The 25974-nt window shown below is 45.3% G+C and overlaps 1 protein-coding gene and 1 long non-coding RNA gene across 2 annotated transcripts; one reads left to right on the top strand and one right to left on the bottom strand.

Moving 5' to 3' along the window:
• Positions 1 to 10236: 10236 nt before the first annotated feature.
• On the top strand, positions 10237 to 10842 carry LOC135812971 (uncharacterized). The gene has a single exon (XM_065326189.1). The coding sequence runs from the start codon at positions 10237 to 10239 to the stop codon at positions 10840 to 10842; it is 606 nt and encodes a 201-aa protein (XP_065182261.1).
• Positions 10843 to 19628: 8786 nt separating this feature from the next.
• On the bottom strand, positions 19629 to 22122 carry LOC135811939 (uncharacterized). Its single transcript, XR_010552724.1, has 2 exons — positions 21918 to 22122; positions 19629 to 20497 (listed from the first exon to the last, which is right to left on the bottom strand). It is a non-coding gene; the product is annotated as an uncharacterized LOC135811939 (long non-coding RNA).
• Between the last annotated feature and the right edge of the window lie 3852 nt (positions 22123 to 25974).

Below are 25974 nucleotides of genomic sequence, written 5' to 3'. Positions count from 1 at the left end.
CAAACTTGCTAACATCGGCTCTGTATTTAAGACAGGAGACCGAAGTGATCCAACCAAGTATCGTCCCATCTAACTCCTTCCGATAGCCTCCTAGCTACTGGACCGAATTTTATATGACCAGCTTCACCAATATATCAGGACACCTCGTGGTAACAATGAGCAATTCGTGTACCGTCAATCGTACCCATGTGAAGACGCACTGGATGTTTGCATTGACAGTTGGCAACATTCTCTAGACAATAGTAATGTTGTAGCGGTGGCGATGTTGGACCTCAGTAAAGGTTTTGACTGTGTTCAGCATGACAAACTTCTCCTAGACCCCCACGCGTGTGGTATAGGTGGTAAAGCCCTGGCCTGGCTTTGCAGCGTCCTGAACTTAATCAGCGAGTTTCTGCACTCCAGGGAACTCAAATTAAACACGCCAAAGACTCAGTTTCTTGTCCTGCGGAGGCCTACGGTGCAGCATCCCGTCAGTTGCAATTCTGTAGCACTGTGGTTGAAAAATCATCTTGTGCTAAGTATCTTGGCATCATGATTTATAATAGATTGACATTCCATCAGCAAGTTGATGCACTTCGAAAGTAGGTCAGTGCAAAAGTGAATGCATTTCGGCGTTGCCGCACCATGTTGACCAATGCAGCAGTCTACACTGGAATATGCAAGCAATGCTTAGGTACACAGTCTGCGACAACATGAAACGGCAGTGGTGGTGAGGCCTGGGCAGATCGACCGACTGTGGGTCTCGGGGTCAGCTCTGGGCAGACGCAACGGAAGGGAGGGGGGTGGGGGTGGGGGGGTGGTAGCTTAGGAGATAAGTGGATGAAGCCAGCCTGATCATAGTATGTAAATCTTAAACAATAGTGCGGTGCACCTGTGCAGAGGAAAGGCATCAAGGAAACGATCTTCGTGCATAACTTATAATTTTGTGAGCTAGGGCACATCATACACACACACACATATGCGCAGGTTCAAATAGGAGATCCCCCTGATAAGCGTTTGCGGGCGTTGGGTGATCCTGAAATAAAGATTAAATAGAGACTTAGTCAGAGGGAAACATATTAGCGCACGAACAGACTACAACAACGCCAAGTTGCACAGGCACCGACCAGGAGCCCATCGGATCAGGTAGCGCAGAATAACCATATCCCCAGTACTAGTAAGTGTGAACCCAACCAGCGTGATTCACACAACCCATCAGCTGTGAAAATTGATTCTGCAATAACTACACATCTGATCATGTCTCCTTCTGGCCTGAAGGGGACATGATCAGATTTTAAACTAGCTTCGTCTCTTCGTGTGCTAATAATATTACTAAAGATATTATTATCATACACTCACATAAACGCCACATAACAACGACGCCCACACACAATTTGACCATTTGACGCCCATCGCCGGAGGCAATGATAGCGATGCTACAGCAGACGCCATGGCAGCTTGTGCTGGGATTGCACCATTCAACAGCTTGCAAGGCTGAAGAATTGACCACCATTAACCCTTATCCGTCCGACAAAATCGCTGCGCAGGCCCAAATTGCAATCCGCCTGGTCTACACCACACAGCTATAAAGTGGTTCTTTCTGGCCAGTGAATCCCGACTTTTGGTCCTTTTCATTTTTTACCCGCACACACATCACACCACATACTCCGGCATGCACTAGCTGTTGGTAATCGCCCGGGAGAATGAAAGAAAAGTCAGGAAGAGTCTGAGAAAGAGAAAAAGACGTGTGTGCCCATAATCGTCGGGAATCAAATCCGCAACCTTTAGATTGGAAATCGCTGCACATACCACTGCACTATATTCGTATTTGTATTCTATCATATTTAAGGATTTCCCAAAGGCTTTGGGCCTGTCGAGGGGATCTCCTGCAAGAAGAATGAAATGACAACTTTATGTAGAGGGAGCAGTTATTCGAGGATAGGCTAAGGAAATAGATCGAGGCATACAAAATCTGGTAATTAAGGAGTTGGGATACCGTCAGTGTAATGACTATATCGGCGAAATGCTGATAGAGAGAATGCTTGAATTTGGGGAGGCTGGTTATAGAGGTAAGAGGAGGCGGCAGGCAATTCCATAGCATTGCAGCTTTGTTGGAAAAGAGGGAAGAAAAACGCACACCGTGAAAATTGATGTTAAGTTTGTTAGGTATATGACACACACACACACACACGCACACGCACACACACATAATTATACACACACACAAACACATACACACACACCCGTATGCGCTTGCACACAAACGCATACTCATTCATAATACTTGCGCGCGGACTCCGTCTCTCACATTAACGTCCACAAACAACCACGCCGAATCCTTACAGCCGGTCGGTCGCCCCATCCCAGTGGCTCGAGTGGACGCTGCACTTAAAGGACTACAATCTTATCTGGTTGGGATGATCCAGGAGGTGTTGGCGAAGTAACTGGTTCCAGGTTTCCAACACTCCTTCAGGGAACGACCGGCGGATCTTGTTGCGTGAATTGGCTGGGATATCAGACTGCAGCTGGTAGTGGTGGCCCGCTGCCACGTGCGCCTGCTGCCTGGTGTTGGCAAGATGTTGGTCGTGGTCTAGTACGGCTTGGGAGGGGGGCATTCGGGTAAGCATCAGTGGGTCTCTAAGGCAATAGATTTTATTAAGATAGCAGAGACCATTCACTTTGCGCCGGAGTTCGAAGCTTGGCAGATATGCGCCTTCACCGATAAGATGCAGGGCTCTCCGCTGTACAGCATTGAGTTGGACCAGCACCGTCTGAGAAGCACCTATCCAGATTAGCATGCCATGCTCTAAGATTCTAACATTGGGCAAAGCCGTTGTAGACCGTGAGTCAGCAGCCAGGGTCAGGCACTGCTGAGGCCTTCTTCAGGAAGCCCAGTCGTTGTGTAGCGCGCCGGATTGACTGTCGAATTTGCTGGCAGAATGTCAGTTGTTTGGCTATCCCGGGTAGCTTCAGGCACTGAGTTTCAGGAACCGTTTTACCTACACAGGAATGTAACTGGAGGGCAATCCCAGGGCCGGCGGTGGTGGCTGACGTGGAATATGAAGTGCTGTGTGTTTTACAATCAGTGCGCTCAGGTGCAGAACAGTTCTATCAACTTACTGGCTAGCACAATGCCGGCATTCAACATAGTATGCAAGATGACTGAGTTGGTGGGTTGGTAGAACGTCCTTCGGCCCCGTGAACGCACGCATCGTTGTGTAGACGGGGTCGAAGTTTACTGCATAGAAGTTTTGTTTTACAACTGAGGGGATTTCACGCGACACGTTGATTGACTCCTTTCCATTCCATGGCAAACATAAACAATACCGGACATCGAGTAGGTCCGATCGTCATTTCGTTAGGTGTTGGACTTGTTCACCAATACTTGTGCAAAATATGGTCCGTGTCGCCATTCTTTGTAAACACCGAGCTGAGAAATTCAAGGTCAGCCGCAAGTTTGCTAGGGGAGTAAATGCGCTTGGCTCAGTCGTCGAGGCTCAGGACTAAGTTTACTTTGTACTGCCAGGAGCAATACGAGTTCGAATGCGATATACTGTCCAGTGAACGTGGGTTTTCGATAAACAGAAGTCACCGTTTCACAGTCAGTTTCCTCGACAAGTAATAATAATAAAAATAATAATAATAATAACACCATTGCGCGTAATGGAACATTAATATTGTGCAACACTAATGTTCGGTCCGCTGCTGTCTCTTGATGAATCATTCCGTTTTTCTAGTTCAGTATCATTAGTTGTACAAGTACCTCACGAAATGACAATTGATTGGACTGCGCATGTTTGCAAGTGAACAGTGTAGAAGAATGGAGATTATTCAACATGTCGAGAAAGACTTCACTATCATGCTTGGTGTTGAAATATGTAAACGAGTCATCAACAAAACGAACATAGAGATCTGGCCACATCGATGCACCCATTTTGGCTCCACAAAAGCCATCCAAAATATTCGCCAGTACAGGACCGAGCGGGGAACCCATAGCGACACCGTCCGTCTCCTTGTACATAATGTTGTTGAATGAGATCCCGACGCTTGTAGTAATCTACTGGTGATCAGTAGAATGTTGTGTTAGTCTTGCCTTCTCGGGCCAGACGTTTTGTCACTAGCGTTGTTTCATACTTGAATTTTGACTCCTGGAAGTGTTTCATTGTCATCTGCATATAAACCCGCTATTCTCTGCTTCCCTCCTCGTCCCAATAGTGACTTGTCTGTATTAAGTCCCTCGCCTTTCACGTTCCCTGATGACCGTACCTGTCTCTCAATAGCCGATCAGCACAAACCCCTTGGGATTATCCTGGATCAGCATCTGTCCTTTGATCCCCACATTACGTACCTGGAGAAACGTGCAAGTACTATTGTTGGCTTTCTCTCCTCTCACTTATCTCATTTCCCCGTGATTGACGTTTAATGCTTTATAAATGCTATGTTCTGCTTGTATTTGACTACTGTTCCTCCATTTGGGCTGGCATCAGCACATCGTTCACGAATCGTCTCGAAGTCACACATCGTCGCTTAATTCGTGCTGTCTTTGCTATTCCCCGTTCGACGCCCTCTCATATTGTCTATACTATCGCATCCAGCTGCCCTCTCTCTAACAGGCTCAGACTTTCGCCATGTAAACTTATTCGTACAATTCGTCTTGGTCTTGCTCCACCTCATGTTTTGTCCAAGCTCAACTTGTATCATCAGTCCTCAGCTACCCGAAACTCTCTCTGCTTCCCTAACTCTCGCACAGCCACTCTTCTTAAGTCCCCTCTATTTTTGGCATGATTATACACATTGGTCGTTGCTGTCACAAGACCTCAAGACTTGCCAAAGACTTTTCATCTTCTTTCTTATACATTTACATGTATGTTGGACTCAGAAGAGCGTCCAGCCCCTATATAGAGTCCATTGGTCCAAAATCCACTGTACAGAGTCCAAACTTGGAATCAACTGTGAGCTCAAAGTTTAGATGGACATCACTCCCTGTATAGAGTCCATTGGCTTCACCCCTATATAGAGTCCATTGGTCCAAAATCAACTGAATGGAGTCCAAACTTTGAAATCAACTATAAGGAGTCGTTATGTGGACAACATTCCCTGTAAAAAGTTCAGCCAATTAGGCATCCCCTATCCAGAGTTCGAAATTAGACATAGGATCTGCTGTAAGCAGTGAATATTAACCAGAAAACGGCCTCTCCCTTTAATCCTTTACATCATTCACTTCTCAAGATAAAAAATAAGTATTAAGGTGCCACTGCAGCCACTTCATTACATGAAAAACCCTTCGAACACCATCCTCAAATCAAGTGGTCTCTTCGCAGACGCTGCAGATTACAATATCTCAATCATGCAGTGTTGCCAAATTATTGTGCACGCACACACACATGCACACACCCACACAACGCCAAGAAAATACCTATAAAAAAAACAAGAATCAAAAGAGAATAATGGAGAGCCCAGGATTAATTATTTGTTTTCAAATTATTGCGCGCCCGCACACACACACACACAAACTTATACAACGCAAAGAAAACACCAAGAAAAGAGAAGAGACACAATACACACGCAACTCCAACAGCCATGCAAACGTCCACCCATTTACACGTAAAGTCAAGAGGGATAACAAATAATTATACGAAACGAATGCATAGGGGGACGGGTACACGCACGTTTACATACACGTAATAGTGTAAGAGAGTAACATAGTGCAGTGGTCACTGAGCATAATACTAGCACATGCTGAGAGCGCAATAGCAAGCTTCACCATTGCTCATGGCCATGCAAATGTTCAGCAGCACTCAGTTCCGCAAACGTCTGAAGATCAGCACACCTGCAACAAATAGATAGCGCAAGGATACGCTTATTACCGTAATGATGCATGGGAGCACACAACTACCAAGTTCTCAACGAATGTGATGCTCAATGAAAATCAATCCACTCAAAGACCTGTGAACAGGTGACGGTGGGGACAATAATCTATTAGTAATACTGTAGCGTATAGCGTATTCCCGTACGTTAGTATATTCCCGTACGTTACTGTATTCCCGTACGTTCGCATATCCCCGTACGTTTAACTGTATTCCCATACGTTAGCGTATTCCCGTACATTAGCGTACAGAGTCTGCCTTTGCATAAAAGCTACTGCTCACGATTCTTTTATTGCCAGTTAGTTAATTTAGTAGCCAGTCAGCTAATTTAGTAGCCAGTTAGTTAATTTAGTTACCAATCAGTTAATTTCGTTGCCAGTACATTTCAATTGCCAATTACAGTGTGTTCACTGAGACCCTTGTGCATTCTTGCCTCCGAGAGACTGCGGCCCGCTACAATACGAGGAATACGATCGTTTGTACACACTCAAGACGCACAGACACACCAACATACATGTAGTGTACACAGTGTTTCACTTCACTGCAACTAAATTGAAATTAGATGATTTGAACAATCTGTACAGCGTTGGCGTCAGTCAGTCTTCTCCAAGATGGAAATGCAATGATTTGTTGTCACGAGGCAGTTTCACGGACACAATGTCATGTTCGTTAATTCAAAACGGATACTTCAGGGAATACGAGTATTAGCTTGAGAAGCTTTTTCTTGTCATTGGCATACAAGCAATTCTCCTCCTACTACTAGTACACTGGCACTGCGTTTGTGGATCCCATTGTATTTGACATCATACTAGAGGAAGAGTGTCGTGGAGTTTCACATAATTATCGCAGGGATAAAAATACATTTCGCATGAAATAATTATAATAATATTAAATGATAGCTAGACGATCGTATACGATTGATGCAAAGTCCTTGCAGTCCTTGAGGACTATTACGAAGTGGTTACTTTTAGGGCATTCATTCAAGCAACATCAAACAAACGCGATACGCTCCTTGAAAACGGAAAAAATTCAAGCATAACAACAGAAAAGCAGACCAATCGAAACGAGTAAAAGCTTCCTTACCTCAGTCATCGTCCTGCCATGTAGTTGGACAGCCTTTTGACACGGTGGTACAGGCAGCGCTTGCCCAGTCAAACAGGGGTAGACTTTTGGCGTCGAACGAACGAGAGTGTCAGTGTATGTGACTCGTAAGATTGGAAATGTGCTGAACTTTTCTCTTTCTCCGCTTTCTGCTTTCATCCCTCGCTCTGATGAAACCGTTCAAACGTCTTACTGGCAGCAATGGCCAGCCAAACAGGGGATCCTTGTGGCGTCGAACGAAAGAGAGTGTCAGTGTACCTGACTCGTCAGATTTGAACTGTGCTGAACTTTTCTTGTTCTGCAATTTCTGCTTTCATCCCGCGCACTGATGAAACGTCTTCAGAGTACCACAAGACGCTTTCCAGATTTGATTTTGAACGTCTCCTTATCCTCCGTGGTTACCTCGAGACAGATTACTGTCAGCAACTGCACAGCAGAACTGGCAGCCATGGCTGAAGTGAAGAAAGGAATGCGCTGCCACGAGGCAAGCAAAACTGAAGATGTGTTTGTTCTCTTTCGGGAACAACACACAGGACGGCGTGACTGGATAAACTGGACTCCTGGACTGTGAATAGGGGACTTGTAGAAAAGTGTACTCCTTATAGAGGATTGCGCGGCAGGATGAAGCTGATCGAAACTGAGTGGACTCCTGGACTCTGTATAGTGGATTGTGGACCAATGGACTCTATATAGGATGCTGGACATCATATAGTGCATGGACTCTATACTGAGTCCTACATGTATGTCTACACCTTTTCTTTTGTTGATTTGGCCATGGTTGGGTATCACCCCTCTCTCAGTCAATATTGGCATTGCTTGCCACGAGATGATGATGCAATAATAATAATAATAATCTTTCACGCACATGGTATCCTGCAATAATGCCCTATGTTACTTATTTGGGCGTTGGTTAGGTGTTATTTATCACTATAATAATAATTTATACCCTTAGCTATGCAGAAGACGTTACTTCAGTAACGTCTGGCGCTAGCTAGGGTCCACACAGCTTTAATTTGGTGTTTGTTTGTTTGTGTGTTTGTGTCATGCCTGGCGCTATCCCGTATCTGTCCCGTACCGTACCATACCATCAAACACAGCTGGCCACATACAGCTGGTCGCAATATTTAAATAGGGCTTTCAAACGCAAGATCATAACGTGAAGCAACTTGGAAGAATGAGTATGAATGCGAAGTGTATGGCGGAATGCATGTAGGGCGATAGTGCGGGTTCGAATCCCATGTAATGCCGAAAAAATAGGTGAATTGAAAAATTTATAACATCCTTTTTCTTTTTTTGCCGTCATCAAGGCGGTAGACATCAGCAGCATCTTTGTATCCTTGTGCAAAAAATCTTCCTAGCCCAAGTCCCGAAACATATTGCCAAGTACAACTGGTTTGTTACCACTAGACCAACACGCAATGCCTTATCACTGCCCCGAGCTAGTTCCTCTCTGTTTTTGAAATCCCCTTTCTTCTCAGCATACTCCCTTTGGTCTAACCTGCCTACTAGCATTAAGACATGCCAGGATATCAGGAAATTCAAAGTCCAGCTTTCCACACTGTCTCATCCGAAGTGATCCCATGTATTACTAATGTGCCTCCCTTTCTTTTTCTCTCCCTATCTCCTTTCCCTCTCTGACAGCATCTTTCTTTTTCTCCCTTTTAGCTTGCCGTGGTTGGCTATCACCTGACCTCTCATGTTTATTGGCAGTCTTCGGAGGGGCCAGGAGATGTTGAATAAATAAATAAATAAATAGACGGTGTCTTATTACCCTCGACCATACCTGTCCCGTACATGTCCAGTGCCTGTCCCGTACCTATCCCTACCGTACCGTACAATCAAAGACGGCTGGCCACAATGCATGTTCAAATAGGGCTTTCAAATACAAGATCATAACGTAAAGCAACTTGGAAGAATTAGTATGTATGCGAAGTGTATCGGGGGATGCATGCAGGGCGATAGTGCGGGTTCGAATCCCAGGTTATGTCTAAAAACAAAAAGTAGAAACTTATAAGGATTTATAACATCCCTATGCTTTTTTTGTCTAGGTCATCAAGGCAAAAAAGCATATCGTAGGGCCCTGAGCTTCCAAGCTCTCTCGTTAAAGTATGTGTTGCATGTGTTGTATGTTCAGTAGTAGAACGATGCTTCCTGATGATCGTTGTGTGAAAGCTAGTTCGATGCATTTTTCATCGTTCCTATTTTTGTTCTGCATATTCTATTTACTTCATAGTTATTTCTTTGCCTATCACCACTTTCTCCAGAATCCGTTTGTGACATATCAATAGAGCCCTCGTAATATGAAACTTCAGCTGATTCTGTTTCTTGCCATCCTTAAACCTTTGTCACCTCGCCGAGTGTTCAAATTACCAGCTGTTTTGTGATTATTAGTAAAAGTATAAAATTAATGAATAAGTTATTACCTTCCGCAGCTTGGTTCTCCAACCAAATACATACTACCATGAGGCAGCACGCTGTACAGTGAGTAAATCGAAAAATAGGAACATTCAAAAGTAATTAGTAACATTCAGTATTCCATGCTATATGTGTTGCCGTCACCTGACAGCGAACCGTGAATGCCTGAACTTATTGTTATACATGTCCAGTATGAGCAGGTGGGAAAGATGTGACACACAGAGTCTAGGTCCTAGTAGTAGGACAAACTACTTCCAGGGCGGTATTATGACAATGTAAACGTGTCTTCAGCGCATCACCCAGGTTATCTACCTGTGTCTGTGTAAAGGTATTTGTATTGTATTGTATTATTTTACTTGGGCATTCCCAACAGACCCTTACGTCTTCTTATAGGGTGCCCAAGATGAATGAATTTGCTAAGTTTCTGGCGAAATGAATTGGGGATATGACTTGTTCGAAGGGATTCGGTAAGCGCATTGAAGCGGCCAGCACCAAAGAATGAAATTAAAGTAATCAATACTAATCAAAACTGTCGATACATCTTATTCTTCTGACACGCAGAACTCACTGGCTTGTCTGTTTGAGCACTCCAGCAAGTTAGATTCAGACCTTTTATAAATCTGGGTGTGGAAACATTATTTGCAATGTCATTGTTCTCAAGTTTGGCCTCATTGTCTCTGTGATGCTCTGATCAATGTGTTCGTGAATCATTTTTTTAAATTACTGTATGTGCGAGTATACCGGTAATGTTAGTGAAAATGTGCTGGAGAGGATACAGCCAGCGGTTGATCAGTACATGGCTACATCCCAAAGTGCTTTTCGCCGTGGCCGCAGCAAAAGTGATGTGGTGCGGTGCCATAGATGGCTATGCAGTATGACGCAGCGATTCAATACGTCCATCCACATATTGGGAATTGACACTGTCCGCCGCGATGTCCTGATGAGGATCCTTGAATCCTTCCTCCAAGAAAGTGAGCTCCGAATGATCCGTATACTGTTGACTGAAACCTGGCTTGAACCTCGTGTGAAAGGTGCATCGAAACGCTCCTTCAAGACAAATGTCGGAGTCTCTCAAGGGGACAGTCTCTCTCCAGTGCTTTTCACCATTTACCTGGAGGCTGCTCTCCGGGACCTACGACAGGAGCTGCCTTCTCGCCCTGCTGTGGACAATGACCTGCCGCTGGATATCGCATACTCGGACGATGTTGATTTTGTGAGCCGGGTTGAGACGTTTCTCAGTGAAGTTGAACAACAGGGTCCAGCAGTTCTTGCGAGATGGAACCTGAACGTTAATCCCTCCAAGACAGAGCATACCACCGTCGCCCGATTTCCCGAAAGGAACCAAGAAACGTGGCGTACTGTCCGCAAACTAGGCTCCCTCCTGGGTGACGCCGAAGATGCTGCTCGGAGGCGTCAACTGGCCGCCGCCGCCTTCAACTCACTCCTCAAGATCTGGACCCGGAGGAAGGTCTTCGGCTGAGGCTCTACAACGCCTACGTCATCCCAGTCCTTACCTACAACTGCGGCACTTGGGGCCTACCGATGTCGGAGCTCGCGCGAATGGATTCGTTCCACTGGACCCAGCTGAGGAGCATCATCGACATGCGGTACCCTAAACGAATTAGCAATGACACTCTGTATAAGCGCTGCGGAGCTGTCCCCATCAGCGAGATTTTTTTAATTTATTTTTTTACAAGATAACCACAAACCATCTTGGTGCAAACGCCGGCAAAAACGCACAGAGATGCGCATAGCGATGGCAGCCGAAGGAGTGGAGGCGGGGCAAGAGCAACTAAACCGACCAGGGGTCTCGGCCTCAGCACTGCTCATGCGCGCCAAACAGAAAAATACGAAAATAGAAAAATGAGCAGGAGCACTGCAGAGCAAATGTGAAGTAAGGGTGGCAGCACGGTTACGGAATGTTGTTCAATGAGAGGAAAAAAGTTGAGGTTCAGGTACACCATACAATGACTGCATACGCCCAGCAGCAGGTATCCGAAATCATACACACACATACGCGCGCGTTCACACACACACGCACAGCCACGCACACACACACGGAAGTATTACACACGTACTATACACACACACAAACACACACTGTGACACATACAAGTACTATACACACAAACACACACAAACACACGCACACACATACACACACATACAAACTATACACACACGCACACACACACGCATGCATACGAATGCATGCACACACACAGCCACACACACACACACACACACACACACACACAAACACACACACACACACACACACAGATAATCACAGGTGCGTAGAGGCGCAATGCCAGTCAGCAGATCGCAGATACTTATGAACGTCTTCTTTGAACTACTGGAGGTAAGGTAGAGTAGGTGGTGCTGTGATGAGCTCTGGAGGAAGGCGATTCCACTCCTCAATGATGGCGGACGGAAATGATCGCTGTACGCTGTTGCGTGAGATGATCACAAGGCAGCGCTACAGTCGCGCTGGCCATATCTTTCGTTTGGCCCCAACTGCTCCTCCACAGTTGGCAGTTGGTTTGGTAACGGTCTTGCAGACGGAACTGTTATCATGGCATGGAATTACCCACCACCAGCCGCTAGATGTTGACGCAGTCCGCACAATGGCAGCGGACCGACAGGCATGGCGTGGAGCCCGCCCCACCTAACAGGACTGACCAGACATGTTGTATGCATATTCTATACTTTGGATGAAGTTTTCCATTAGTCATATTGGTGTTGTTGCTAACGGCTTTTGTTGACGTCACTTCTGTCATTTCATTGTATCGTATTACTCTTCAGACATCAATCCTGAATGGCATAAGCGATAGTGGCACCCCGCCACCTACGCGGACATGCTTTTAATAAGATTAATAATTATTGGAAACTCGTGGCCTGGCACGAGAAGAACATGGATGCAGTGAATGGGATTTTTGGTCTTTGACCACTTTCTGGTCAGCTGATCTATTCACCTCCCACCGCTTTAGAAGCTGCATCTGCGCCTTGATCCTTGATGGGTGGTGGCGTTCCTACGGATGCGGATAACTCGGCTTCCAGCCGAGACTCACGCGAACCGTGAATTTTTTATATTTTTTATACCGGTATCATCATTATTTTTCGATTCTCGAAACAAATTCTGTCCCTTCACCTAAATGTACATGCAGGAACGCATGCTCATGTGATGTCACATATCCTGAGGCATATTTCATCACACGAATATGTCCCATAATAGTTTTTGATGAGACCAGGATAGGTAAGTTAGCAAAATGCATTGTCCACCTCCCCAATCTATGCCCGTCAGTTGTTCAGCGGCATCCAACAAATCGTCCAATCGCACCGCCAGGAAATAATGACTCACCTCTAAAACCCGTATGCACGCCAATGGCTTTGCGTCTCCATTCCACTCTGTACGCACTATATACAACAAAGCTAATACGAGTTACAAGCAGCTGCAAGTCATCACAGAAATATGGTTCTTACTAAATTTCATTCTCCGGCAACGCATTTCTTTCCAAGGCGTCCAGGAACCGTCGGGCGATTTGCCAAACACATCGAACGCCAGTCAAAGTCTACCTGAGTACAGTGTATGCTCATGTCAGCTGGTTGGCAACTGGATTCCATCTGTCCCTGACACCCCCCTGGGTCTAATGAGCTTCTGCCTGACAGATTTGTGTGAGGCACGGGCAGCCGCGCAGGTACATTCCAAACAAATCTCTTATAGTATAGAGATAGTACTATTAGTACAGAAGGAGTTTGAAAGCTGTCCAGCACTACTGGTGTACTTGAGTATATATTCGATATGAAAAGGAGTAGTATACATCACTTGGATGATGCGAGTAGCTCAATAGGACGCTCGTGCTGATTACCCATACATGGCGACAGTAACAGCAGCGAGCAAGTCTGCTGTGGCGAACAGTACTGCCCCGATTGAATCGAAACTCTGAATGGCAGATCACTAGCCACAGGGAAGTCCATATGTATAATTATACTCTCGTAAGATGTTCATGATCCTTAGCTCACTCCACTGAGTACACTCCACTCAGATCACCTGATGAGCCTGTATATTGACGACGTAGTTGGCTGTCCGCACATTGGACATGAACATTTAGATTTTCGTGTAGTGTTGCAGCGATGTAATGTTGCTAGCATTTACGCATACCTGGATCGTGTCTAATGCCTAATGGCAGATATACGCAACGTTGACGGCAGGTCTGGAACTCAACTTTTTCCAAGTCTAGAACTACATGTAGATTTGAGAAGCTGGTGGAACCACATGACAGATAGTTCACACCCCTGTTGTCAGTTGTTCACACACAAGTCGTGAACAACTACGATTCCATCCCGCGACAGCGCGTGCACTACAGCGCGAGGCATTTCAGCGCGACCACTTCAGCATACCACTTCCCATAATTATGAGGGTGCGAGCCTGCACCTAGGTTAGGTGAAGAGACGGAATTTGTTTCGAGAGTCGAAAAAATAATGAGGATACCGGGTATATACTCGCACATAATAAAAAGAAATGATTCAAGAACACATCGATTAGAGCATCACACAGACGATGAGGCCGAATTTGATATCAATGACATTGACAATAATGGTTCCTAACCCAGATTTATATTAGGCCTGAATCTAACTTGCTGGAGTGCTCAAACAGACAAGCCAGTGAGTTCTGCGTGTCAGAAGAACAAGATGTATCGACATTTTTATTAGTATTGATTACCTTTTCACAGACACGGCATTTCAGCGCGAGGAGGTGTGTCACTATCGCTATAATTATAATGCGTTTTGCCAAACACGAAAATCAGCACCATCTGACAACGATGGAGAAGGAATCATGAAAATTAATATGGATCTCCGTTATGTTACCTATATTTCCGTGCCACTAGGTTTCATATGCACGTACTTACAGGTGGGAAGGTTTTGAAAAAAGCATGTCGCCTGGTACAAACACATAAAATACAGCTCCGGATAATGAGCGCTTGACGTGAACATAGTACACAAGCCAAGAATGCAAGAGTGTATTGTTTTGTCGGGTACTATCTCTTACTACTGTGCGTGCTGGTATCAAAGTGAGAATTCCACCCGATTTTCCGTTATGCCCAGAAAACGCTCCACAAACGTTTCCACCACAATGTTTAATAGTAGCTCCTGCTCTTTCTCAACTCGCAGGCTTTTTACTTTTTTTAGCTGGGGAAGTTCACCCTAAAGTCAAAATCAGATAATAATTATTATGCTATTGAGAAACATCAGCCGAGTCAAATGGTGTATGTCTCATCTTCATCCTGTGACTATAACCCGAGAAGTACGCAGCTGAAAGATCACTTAGATCCCCTGTTTTTGGCGCCACCAAGGCGTCACGGAACCGTGACATCAAAGAGATAGAGGAGCTCCTGGAGCTCGGAAGTTTTACATGGAGTTGGACGGAGAAAAAAGTGAAGACGTGAATGTCCAAGGCAGAAACAGTATGAGCGGAGACGATTCAGGGTAGGTCTAGCTCCTTGTCAGGAGATGACAGTGAATCCGAGGAGAGCGAGTTGGAAGCCAGTGATGTCCTCGCATACGCGAAGAAACCTGAATATTCCGAGGATGAGATCATGGAGATGGCGAGTGCGGAGAAAGTTGGTGTAAATGCTGCCGAAGCTGCAGCGGCTGCTGCCGACACTGACCTTGCTGTTTGCTTAGAGGAATGCTGGACAACTGCCGATCGCGTAGGCACTATGTCCTGGTGTCAATGTGGCAAATGCGCCGTTCAGTGATTGTGGAACGACTGCATTTTCTGCAAAGATGTTCAGGAATCGACAGCGATTGGTGAGTGTGGCTGCAGTACTTGCACCTCACAGTTCGAGGAAGGCTGCAGCAACCAGCATGCATTGTATACTGCGCTGCGCGGCTATTTGAACACGATCCATCAGCCGGCTGGATCGAAGCCATCCGAATTTGAAAACCTGTAGGTGCTAATAGTTTAATACTGTCAAGAATGTTGTATTGCAGAAATATATTTTCTCATCAACAAAATGCTGTTCCCTAGGGCAAAGATATAGCCAGGTTATTTTTCGTCAAAAATAATTGTGTTGTAGTGTTCTGCTGTTGCACTGAAATTACGCTGACATGTGAGACTAACAACAGGAAGTTCTACTCTTTTGTTCCCCACTGCAGCTCGTACCGTTATGCAGCATACTGACAATACATATGGCTGGTATTCGGGAAACTAGGGCGAGGTGTCCGATAATGAACACCATCATGTGCAGTTTCAGCTATAAGGCAGAAGTACCCTAATGCTGAATGAATTCTCTTCGTACATGTAATTGGTTATTGTGTGCAAATACTAGCCGGAAATGCTGTACATCTTTTCTAAGAATTTGTATATTATCTTGTCATAATAAAAAATAATAAAAATAACAGTTTAGCACACGGAGAAGCACTATCAAATAAATCTGCAAGACAAAAGTTCTTTCAAATCCTGAATTTCGTACATCGAGTCATTTCATATTTTAATATGGCCCGGGTTGTTATTGAATTAATATACAGATGCCATGCAAATTACATTGGCGAAAGCTCATTGCTACAAATCTCAGTGGGTTTATATTTTCAGGTGAACCATACCATGGATTGGCAGAAGCAACAGATGATGGCCAGACACACTGGCCTGAATAAGGGATGCAGCAGAGGAGAGACTAGAACGTACCAAAATCATACTCCCACCGTACTTTATTATATACATACACTTGAAGTAGTCTGTCTGTCAAATAAGGATAAATTCGGTCAAACTGCGACATATGCGTTGCAAACAGGGGGCTTTCCCATCGTGGTGTTCGTGTGGATTTTACTTGGTGCTCAATGCAGGCTTGTGTTCCGCATTCTGCCGTGGCAATACAGCTACTGGCAGTTTGCGCGTCTCCAATAAAGGCTGAGGCGTTTGCGTGCTTGAGGCCATCCTACCATACGACCAAGGTCTGTGTGCATGCATTAGGAGATGTCATACCATCGTGTGGACTCACTGCGCAGGCAACTGGAGACAGAAATGCTGCGGCGTACGGCTCAGCATAGGCTTAAGCTAGGATCTTACTCGCAGAATACAAACAGCCCACAGTGACAATGCAATACAATAAAGACCCTCTTGAAATCGAATCTTACCAAGCGTAGAACAGTAGTAGTGACATGTAAAGAGAAAAGCGCCTATAAGTTACTAGTTATGACTAGTAGTCCACCAAGGTAACGAGAAAACGTACAGTCAGATAGTACGACAACAAGGCTTGAAGGAAAGTCGGGAAACACTGAGCAAAATATTCTACAGAACTGCTAATAAGGCTCTATGCAAAAAGGTGAAGAAGTGACGACAGTTAAAGGATTGCAAAAAGCAGAACCAGCTGAAGCATTATCTTCACGAAGGTTTTATTGAAATATCACGAAAAAAGAAATACCTGTGATGAAAATGCAATGTGAATAACAATAGCAGGAACATGTAAAGGTTTTTTAAAAATCACTATTAGTCACTAGTTATGACTAACAGTTCACCATGGTAACGAGGTAATATACAGTCAGATAGTGGGACAACAAGGCACAAAACTGACAAGGATATTGAAACATTCGACGACCTGACACCTAGCTCCAACACATCTATGAATCTACATCACATCACATCACAATAATTATACCGTGTCGCAGCTCCGTTCTTCGCATGTTTCCACATCCTTGTCAGTCATAATTTCTCATTAGTAGTAACGCATAGGACGTTTTCTCTTTAAAAAATGATAGTCGAAGTAGGAGCGACGGGAATATAAGAATGCATCGAACAAGCCTTCGCACGACGCTCTTAAGAGAGCATGTCTGAGAATACCAAAGTATGTGTGCAAGTGGATCTCTCCGATTTCGCTCATAATTTGCAGGTAGGTTGCCTTTGGGGTGTGGATCGACTGTGCAAAGCCCTTGAAAAAGTTTCTGAAGGGAACCTTGAAATTTGCATACCCCTCAAAAATGGCCGAAATATCACATTATTTATGGGTCAAGAAACGAGTCACGCCACAGCGTATACGAACAAGCTATGAACAAAACTCCATCAAGCCAACATTGCCTCACCTTAGAAGAGTTCCTGGAGCAGTACCGCTTAGCCACGCCAGCATCCCAGAAGACGAGGTCCATCACCCCCTGACGCCACAAATGATCGTCTTGAAAATAGCCAATTTACAAGCGCTGGCAAAACAGCCAGCTACGTCCTCAATTGGCCAGAACTATACACCGGCAGATAGTAGAACACCTCTTCTAGCGCTGAGGACATGTCTCCCATCTTCCTTTTGGGGTTTTCTTGAAATAAACGTTTTTGAATTTTTCCACTCGACCATGCTGAAATACGGCCAAAGTCATACCTGCGCAGGAAAGCTCGCCCCTCCGCGACGTCTCCTCAGCAATTTCTACTCCAACACTACTCCCAAGGCCGCAGAACAAAGTATAGTGTTGACTCTGACAAGGAAAAGCAGCGGTGATCACTTGTCACTCCAAACGACAAGCTTCTCCTTGCGCCACGAATAATTTTTTGTGCGACTGTTGATGCAAAAGTGACTGAAGGCCTGAGCGCAGTTTTTGAATTTTGTTGCAAGATGCACGGTGAGATCGCTTGCTCTGTGACGTAGGATGACGCTTCCTGCATCACGATACGCGGCCAATGATCGTGAAAGTGCCTGGAACGCTACTCGGAACAGACCATGATGGCAGAGGTAACTGGATGAGCTTCATTTCCTGCGTGAACTGCTGAGTACCCCAACAAACTGTCCTAGGAGTGTTGCAATGGCAGCAAGCCGTTGAAATATGCCCTGTACAGCATGGAGAGTTATTCATCTTTCACACTTACCTCCTGCAATCCCGAACATAGTCCAACAGTAAAAGTCCCTTGTTTTCATGTCGATGCTCGACAAAAGCGGCTAGCTCGGTTCCTGTGTTGACTGGCACGCGAGTAGCACTGACTGCACGCACTTGTCGCGTGAACTGCATGAGAGATTTCTTACGTCATAAAGAATGTGATTTCATCATCATTTCACTGGTCTTCGACCTACATGGTCAGGGAAAGTCCCGGTCCGTAGGCCTACAACACTCCCAGCGTGTTCTTGAGCGCAGAAACAACACAAGTGGGATCACTTCCAGACCAGGGAGTCGTATAGACCCGGGAGGCGACACGCGCATCACTTGTGCACAACCATGATCGACTCAACGATTCAAAATATTACGACCTGCTCGGTGTGGGACAAGTCCGTACATAGGTCATAGCGCGCGGGAAATCCGTACATAGCGCGTCGTCTTCGTCCTTTCGCTGAACAATTGTGGTCAGACTTTCGATCTCCATTGCCGAAATACAGCCATCTGTGGCCATCGCTGAGGAGTTCACTAATAAAGGGTCTTGTTCACTGGCTTACTCACCGGCTTTGCACTGCCACTCGAACTCTGAGGCACTTTGACCACCTAAGATGAGGTAATCCTTTCTTTACAAATTGCCTCAATATTTTCTCACCTTTAGGGCAATGAAGTAATTTTTTTCCTCTTGACTAACTTCGACCGACCAAGTTGCCCTGTCCCAGTGATCTACAATACTTATATTGCACATTTGTGAAATATTGGACCTATCCAGATAAACGAAATGACTTATATTCGAAATTACATTTTCCAAAGTTTTCCTTCACAAATAGTCTCAATTTGTTCTCACCTTTAGGGCAATGAAGTAATTTTTTTCCTCGTGACTAACTTCGACAGACCAAGTTGCCCTGTCCCAGTGATCTACAATACTTATATTGCACATTTGTGAAATATTGGACCTATCCAGATAAACGAAATGACTTTTATTCGAAATTACATTTTCCAAAGTTTTCCTTCACAAATAGTCCCAATTTCTTCTCACCTTTAGGGCAATGAAGTCAATTTTTCTTCAGGACTAACATCGGCTAACAAAGTGGCGCTGTCCCAGTGATCTACAATACTTATAATCATTGCACATGTGAAATATTGGGAGTCACAGAGTGAGGAAATGGCCTAAATTGAAACTTGAACTGTTCTGCCAAGTTTTATGCAGTGAACGCAGGGCTGAGAGCCCGCAAGAGCCATCCCGGAAGATCTTGTGCGCCACCAACCGAACCTTCGGTGAATGTTCACAAGGTTAGAAGCTCGCACAGATAACACACATTGGATGCTAGTAGTAATACAATGTACTCAGGAATGTGTGCAAATACGACAGAATTAATTCCAAATAAAGTCAACAATAGCTGCCTCAACACAGTGCTATCAACCTTCCGTATTTTCCATATTTGTACGGAAAATCACTACTTCGTCCGCGCTATGGATTTTGAGAAAAATGTACGGAAAATTGAACGGGATTGATCAGTATGTATAAGCATTGTAAGTGCAAGCTGAGCGATGAAAAGAAGAGAACCGAGTGGAAAGAAAACGCTGCAGTGGAGAGTCCTTAGAAAAGACTTAAAAAATATCAATAATATCGCTGCACGAGATCATCCTTATAAGTTATAATGTCAGCTGATCGTACTGTGGTTGATTCATACGGCGGTAAATACACACCTGCCTACACACGCTTTCTAAACTGAAAAGTTATTCTGGCACAGAGCTCTCCTTCCCGCCACCACCACCATCATCAGTTCGCGTCTGGCGCCTAGTCGATGCAGGGTGAGTGGTGTCCGACATAGCAGGCTGGTACATCAGGTAGCGTATGGCGCATAGCAGATGACACAGCAACAACATAGCTTGATTGCGACGTACCTTTCGTCCCGGCTGGACTCATCACGCAATCTTCTTCTTAGATGTCTTCACAAGGAGCTTGACTCGGGAGAATGAAGTTGAAGACTCCACTGCAACTGCACTTATGGTTGGTTCATATGGTGGTAAATACACACCTGGCAATATGGGGGTAAATACACGCCTGCCCAGACACCCTCTCTAAACTGCAAAGTTATTCTGGCACAGAGCTCTCCTTCTCACCACCACCACCACCATCAGTTCGCGCCTGGCGCCTAGTCGGTGCATGGTTAGCGGTATCCGACATAGCAGGCTGGCACATCAGGTAACGCATGGCACATAGAAGATGGCAACGACATAGCTTGATTGCGACGTACATTTCGTTCTCTTGGTTGTACTGTAGCCTGAAAAAGGAAATAAGACAATGCATCCACATGACACAGACAAGTAATTACTGTTACAAATAATGCATACTGCTTGATAACAGAGAAAGAAAGTCAGTGGTCACACAAGTTTTTGGTCGTCCCTGAAACGAAGATCGTTCCGGGGGGGGGGGGGGGGGGGGGGGGGGAGCTAAAATCTCAGTCGACTGACGCTATGCATACACATGTACATGCATGCGATTTTCGTCGTCCATTCATTTCGGAGGGTGGAGAGGAGGTCCGAGTACGAAATGAATGTTTTTTTCAGGGATGACCCCTTATTGCTTTCGCGATGACCCCTTATTGCATCAATTTATCGTCTGACCTGCGCAAATGAGTCCCACTTTTATTATGTTGGGTCCAGATTTCAAGACTCGTGAAGTTCGAGGCGAAAAGCAGGCCGATGAAGGGACGCCAGTAATTCAGTCTAGTCCGGTGTCATGGAGAGGGGCCGATGAACCGGCAACAAGAGAATTCAATACGCATGCTACTCTTCAGTTCATTGCTGGGGAAGACTACTCAAGCCCACGTCACTCCGGCAATTCAACGTACAAATCACCAGCAACACTTGCAAACGTATTCCTACCAGCTGACCAGCAAGTTACCAACCATCAGCTCTTCAAATAATTTCAACTTAACAAAGAGAGGAGATGGACAGATCGGAAAGTATCGTGGCAAGCTCAGGACAACACACTTCCGGCCCTATGTAACAACAGTGGAAAGTGCGTGCCATGGTATATTTTCGAAGGCATATCAAGAACCAGCTAATGTGGACTGGGAGTCCATTTGCATCGTCCGATCAGCTGCTACAAGTGCCGTGAGCCAATGGCAAACACGTTTGACAGAGACTACTACCTCTACTGAATGCAACTTTGGCATGGCAGAGATCTACAAGCACGTTATCTTATCTATCAATAGAGTTGTATCCTCGTATGACTATGTGAAGTGTGAGGTCGTACTGTACTGCAGACGCGTCTACGACCTGGTTGGAAATGTACGCAACAGTTCCCACCCTCTTGACCAGAGATCGCACACACCCAAGGGTTTTGATGGGTTTGTACGACTCCCAGCTCTTGACTTTTGTTGGGTGTACGAGACGCACGCACAGTTTTCTTAGGGTGAGTACTTTTTCATGTAGTACTGAATGCGGCAAGCAGGATTCGCCCATCCGCCCCTCCCCAAATGGATCTACTCGAATGGTTCCGGAGGTAGGGGTGCTCTGGCGGCATTTAACGACATACACAAGCGCGCACACACGCCCACAATATACACACGCACGCACACACATACACACGAACGCACGCTATGTCGCACGTCTTGGGCATGGCTTCGTGAATACAAATAATAATTTAATGTTATAATTTATAGGATCCAAATGTTAGAGCAGCTTTACAAAACCTACCGCTCAATACCGGATCATCTTGTGATAGCTTCCTTGCAACACCCATGACTTGACCCCACTTCGTCTTGACGTCGGGAAATCGTTCACACCGGAGTTGGGACACGACTCATTGAAATCCAGGCCTATCTGCAGCTGGGAGCAGGACAGAGCTGATGGACGTCAGCAGCGGCTGTAGAACAACCATAAACGAGTCTTCTTTCTCCGCAGTCAGCTTCTTGCCTTCTGTGGGTTTTTAGCGGCTGGGATTCGGAACGCTCTGTAGAAACCATTGAACAAGTACTGCACTCTATCAACCCACAAGTATTTCTTCCAATTCATGATTATTCGCAACTTTTTATGCAGTACGCGCACCAGATCAGAAGCCGCTAAGTAGCAAGGTTGAAAGTTTCAAGACAAATTGAAAAATATAATATTAGAAAATTAGAATTCAAACCATACCTGTGGCCCAAGCCAATACAGACTGAGCGTTCACGCGAAGAGAACGTAGATCTACGTCAGGTGAGGTTTCCTTAGGATCAGGAGGTGATTCTTGACCCGGATCTGGATCGCGATCAGCAGCACTCTCTGCCTCAATCACGATCATCAGATGCAACTAATTACTTGGAAAAGTAGTTCATTCTTCTTCTTCTTTTCGAGCTACGATTTCCCACGATCCTATCGATCCTGCACGTGTCCGTTCCCCAAGGAGTGCACTCCCAAAGTCCCATGGCATAAGTACGCGGAGTAGTTGGTTTATAACTCAGGGCATGCACCGGGGATATCTGAGGGAAAAGTGGGAGAAAGTGCCGCGAGTCAATCATAGTCGGCCCGGAAGGCCTCGTGTCGCCTCCCGGGTCTATACGGCTCCCTGTTCCAGACCAACGGGCGTTCAAGGCGAGTAACAAGCGCACTTGACGAAGGTGACTCTGAAATCTCGTGAGCCGTGGGCCACGCGACTTGGCATTCTTGCGTCACAAGGCACGTGGTTTCACCGTGCATCTTGCAATAAAATTCAAAAACTGCGCTCAGGCCTTCAGTCACTTTTGCATCAACAGTCGCACAAAAAATTATTCGTGGCGCAAGGAGAAGCTTGTCGTTTGGAGTGACAAGTGATCACCGCTGCTTTTCCTTGTCAGAGTCAAAACTACACTTTGTTCTGCGGCCTTGGGAGTAGTTTTGGAGTAGAAATTGCTGAGGAGACGTCGCGACGGGGCGAGCTTTCCTGCGCAGGTATGACTTTGGCCGTATTTCAGCATGGTCGAGTGGAAAAATTCAAAAAAGTTTATTTCAAGAAAACCCCAAAAGGAAGATGGGAGACATGTCCTCAGCGCTAGAAGAGGTGTTCTACTATCTGCCGGTGTATAGTTCTGGCCAATTGAGGACGTAGCTGGCTGTTTTGCCAGCGCTTGTAAATTGGCTATTTTCAAGACGATCATTTGTGGCGTCAGGGGGTGATGGACCTCGTCTTCTGGGATGCTGGCGTGGCTAAGCGGTACTGCTCCAGGAACTCTTCTAAGGTGAGGCAATGTTGGCTTGATGGAGTTTTGTTCATAGCTTGTTCGTATACGCTGTGGCGTGACTCGTTTCTAGACCCATAAATAATGTGATATTTCGGCCATTTTTGAGGGGTATGCAAATTTCAAGGTTCCCTTCAGAAACTTTTTCAAGGGCTTTGCACAGTCGATCCACACCCCAAAGGCAACCTACCTGCAAATTTTGAGCGAAATCAGAGAGATCCACTTGCACACATACTTTGGTATTCTCAGACATGCTCTCTTAAGAAGCAACGTTGTACTGATTAACAATTGCAAAACTGACCATTATAAAGAATGTATAGCGAAAATTGCAAATGAACAATACTAAAAAAGAATCACAACGTATTCTTGCGAGATACTTCTATACGTCTGTTATATAATTCTTATACAGATACGATAGACTATGGTGGAGAGCCATGAACTAATTTATAAGGCGAAAAGAGGACCCAAGAGCTACATATAACGCTATAATATCCACCACCACCAGTTACTTCAATCAGATCGAACACATTGCACGACACTGACCAACGATACTGACTATCAGCTCTCGTATGTCTTGGATGTACCCTCCAACAGTCTTTATGTTTGAAAGGTTCTAAGTAATAATAAAGTTTGCACGTCCGCGTTACCACTGGCAATACAATTCCGTTCAGAAACACAACCACTGTCAACCAGCTTAGGAATTTTCGCATGTGCCAGGCCACCACCATGCCTGTGATACCAGGGTGGTAGATGCAGCGCCTAGCGGCGAGGTTGAGGTGGTAAGTCTCACAACCAATGCCCGACAAGGGGGCTAACCTCGTTAGCTGCATCCATGTTACCCTCACTCCGAGTAATGAGTACCCAGTTGACGGTGGGTGTCGGCGCAGTTGACTGCATGTAAAGTGGTTCACGAATGCATCAGCGCATTTGCTAGCACAGTACATGCTTCCTGCTTCCAGCGCGGGTCTCGAACTCGGGACCTTGTGATTCGCAGGCAAGCCCACAACCACTCGGCCAAAGCGCTGGTTTGAAAGGTTATAAGTCATTTTTTTAATATATATTTATATTGGGAACACAGCCCTACAAAGAGACATGTGGAGACAAACATAAGGAAAGGAAGGTGACCGCAACCAAGACAAGCACATGCTGAAAGTCTCAACTGTGAAGGATCTATCTTTGAATCTTTAGAACCGCCCAAGTTGTGTGGTATGTTGCTATGCGTCCTTGAATTGTGGTTTGACCGTTTAGTCTGATGGTCTTGCCAGTATCGTTTTCAACCTACATGTACATCCGCCAATGTCTTAGGAGTCTTATTGGATATAAAAGCGTAACTTGTAGGTCTTTAGTCCTGTTTCTCCTTACATAGACCAAATATATCAGATGAAGAAAAAACTACAAACTCAAGCTATTCCTCGCCAATATCATCCATAAGGATTATGAAATTCATGAACCAGTTGTCGGGCATTCCGAATACAAATGAATTACAAGCAACCAGACCAAATGAAACATAGGTAGCATCACAGGGGTGATAATCATTACATCTAGGTGACGAACTAAGCGAAGACTGTATTCACAAGAACAGGTAAGGAAAAGTGAAAGAGAAAAAGAGAAGGTAAGAAGTGAGACAAGAAGACCACACACTGTGTAAAAAAACACCAAATGGACTCTACACTAACTAGTGGGGTCAGGAGTGTTAGTAAACAACTTACTTGAGAGATACACACAGGGAAAGCTGGGTGTGGTCCTCGAAAGAGTGATCAAGCTTCATACAAAAGAAAAGAATGGGATACGGAGCTTGGGTTGGCTGTGACTCAGATCATCAGACAGCAAAGATTACAAAACCTCAATGAATGTTCTTGATATAGTGTTGTAAGGTGCTAGTGGTATCAGAGAACTTAAGGGCAAATAAAGTCAAGCGCTGATTCTATGCATATACCTGCAAGATCCGCGCCAGACATCAGGTGTAATCCTGGTTTATGTAACTGGAGATGTGAAGTTAGATAGGTAGAATTTGTTCTCATGTCTGCACTTGGCTACTAGCTCCAATCGCTTGTTGATGTTCACCCTTCTGTTAGCATGCATGATCTCCAGCTTCTCACGCAGACAGCGAAGGCAGCGCTTGGTGGCATTGGAGTATGCTGGGGCTTGGGTGACAACTGACCAACTGATGCTGTACCCGGCATTCCTGCGCTTCAGGTCCCAGATGTGCTTCGACAACTCGGTACTCTTCGCCATTCGCTTATGCCTCATTGACGTCATGTGTCCGTCGTATCGCTTCTTTAACGTCATTTTCGTTAGGCCGATGTACTCTTTTCTAACTTGAGATATATTACATTTTTCTCGCTCCACATACACCGACATAACGACATGGACCCAGACACTAGAGGCAGGAGCACACAGAGTGAGGGTAGTAGGCCGCAGCCAGATGGGAACCGGAATATAGAAGAAAACTAGGAGCAATCACAGGGGACAGACGCCAGGAGGAAGGAATTAGTACATTCATCTAATAAAAATAAGCCAGGACAAGCACCACTTGGGACCGTCAGATTAATTTCTCTGGA

Source organism: Sycon ciliatum, chromosome 3 (genome assembly GCF_964019385.1).
Source record: "Sycon ciliatum chromosome 3, ocSycCili1.1, whole genome shotgun sequence".
In the NCBI taxonomy this organism is placed as follows: domain Eukaryota; kingdom Metazoa; phylum Porifera; class Calcarea; order Leucosolenida; family Sycettidae; genus Sycon; species Sycon ciliatum.
This window is presented reverse-complemented; position numbering and strand designations above follow the sequence as displayed.

What these genes read in the sequence shown, in the direction of transcription:
- LOC135812971 (XM_065326189.1), top strand. Translation starts at nt 10,237, where the DNA reads ATGACGCAGCGATTCAATACGTCCATCCACATATTGGGAATTGACACT.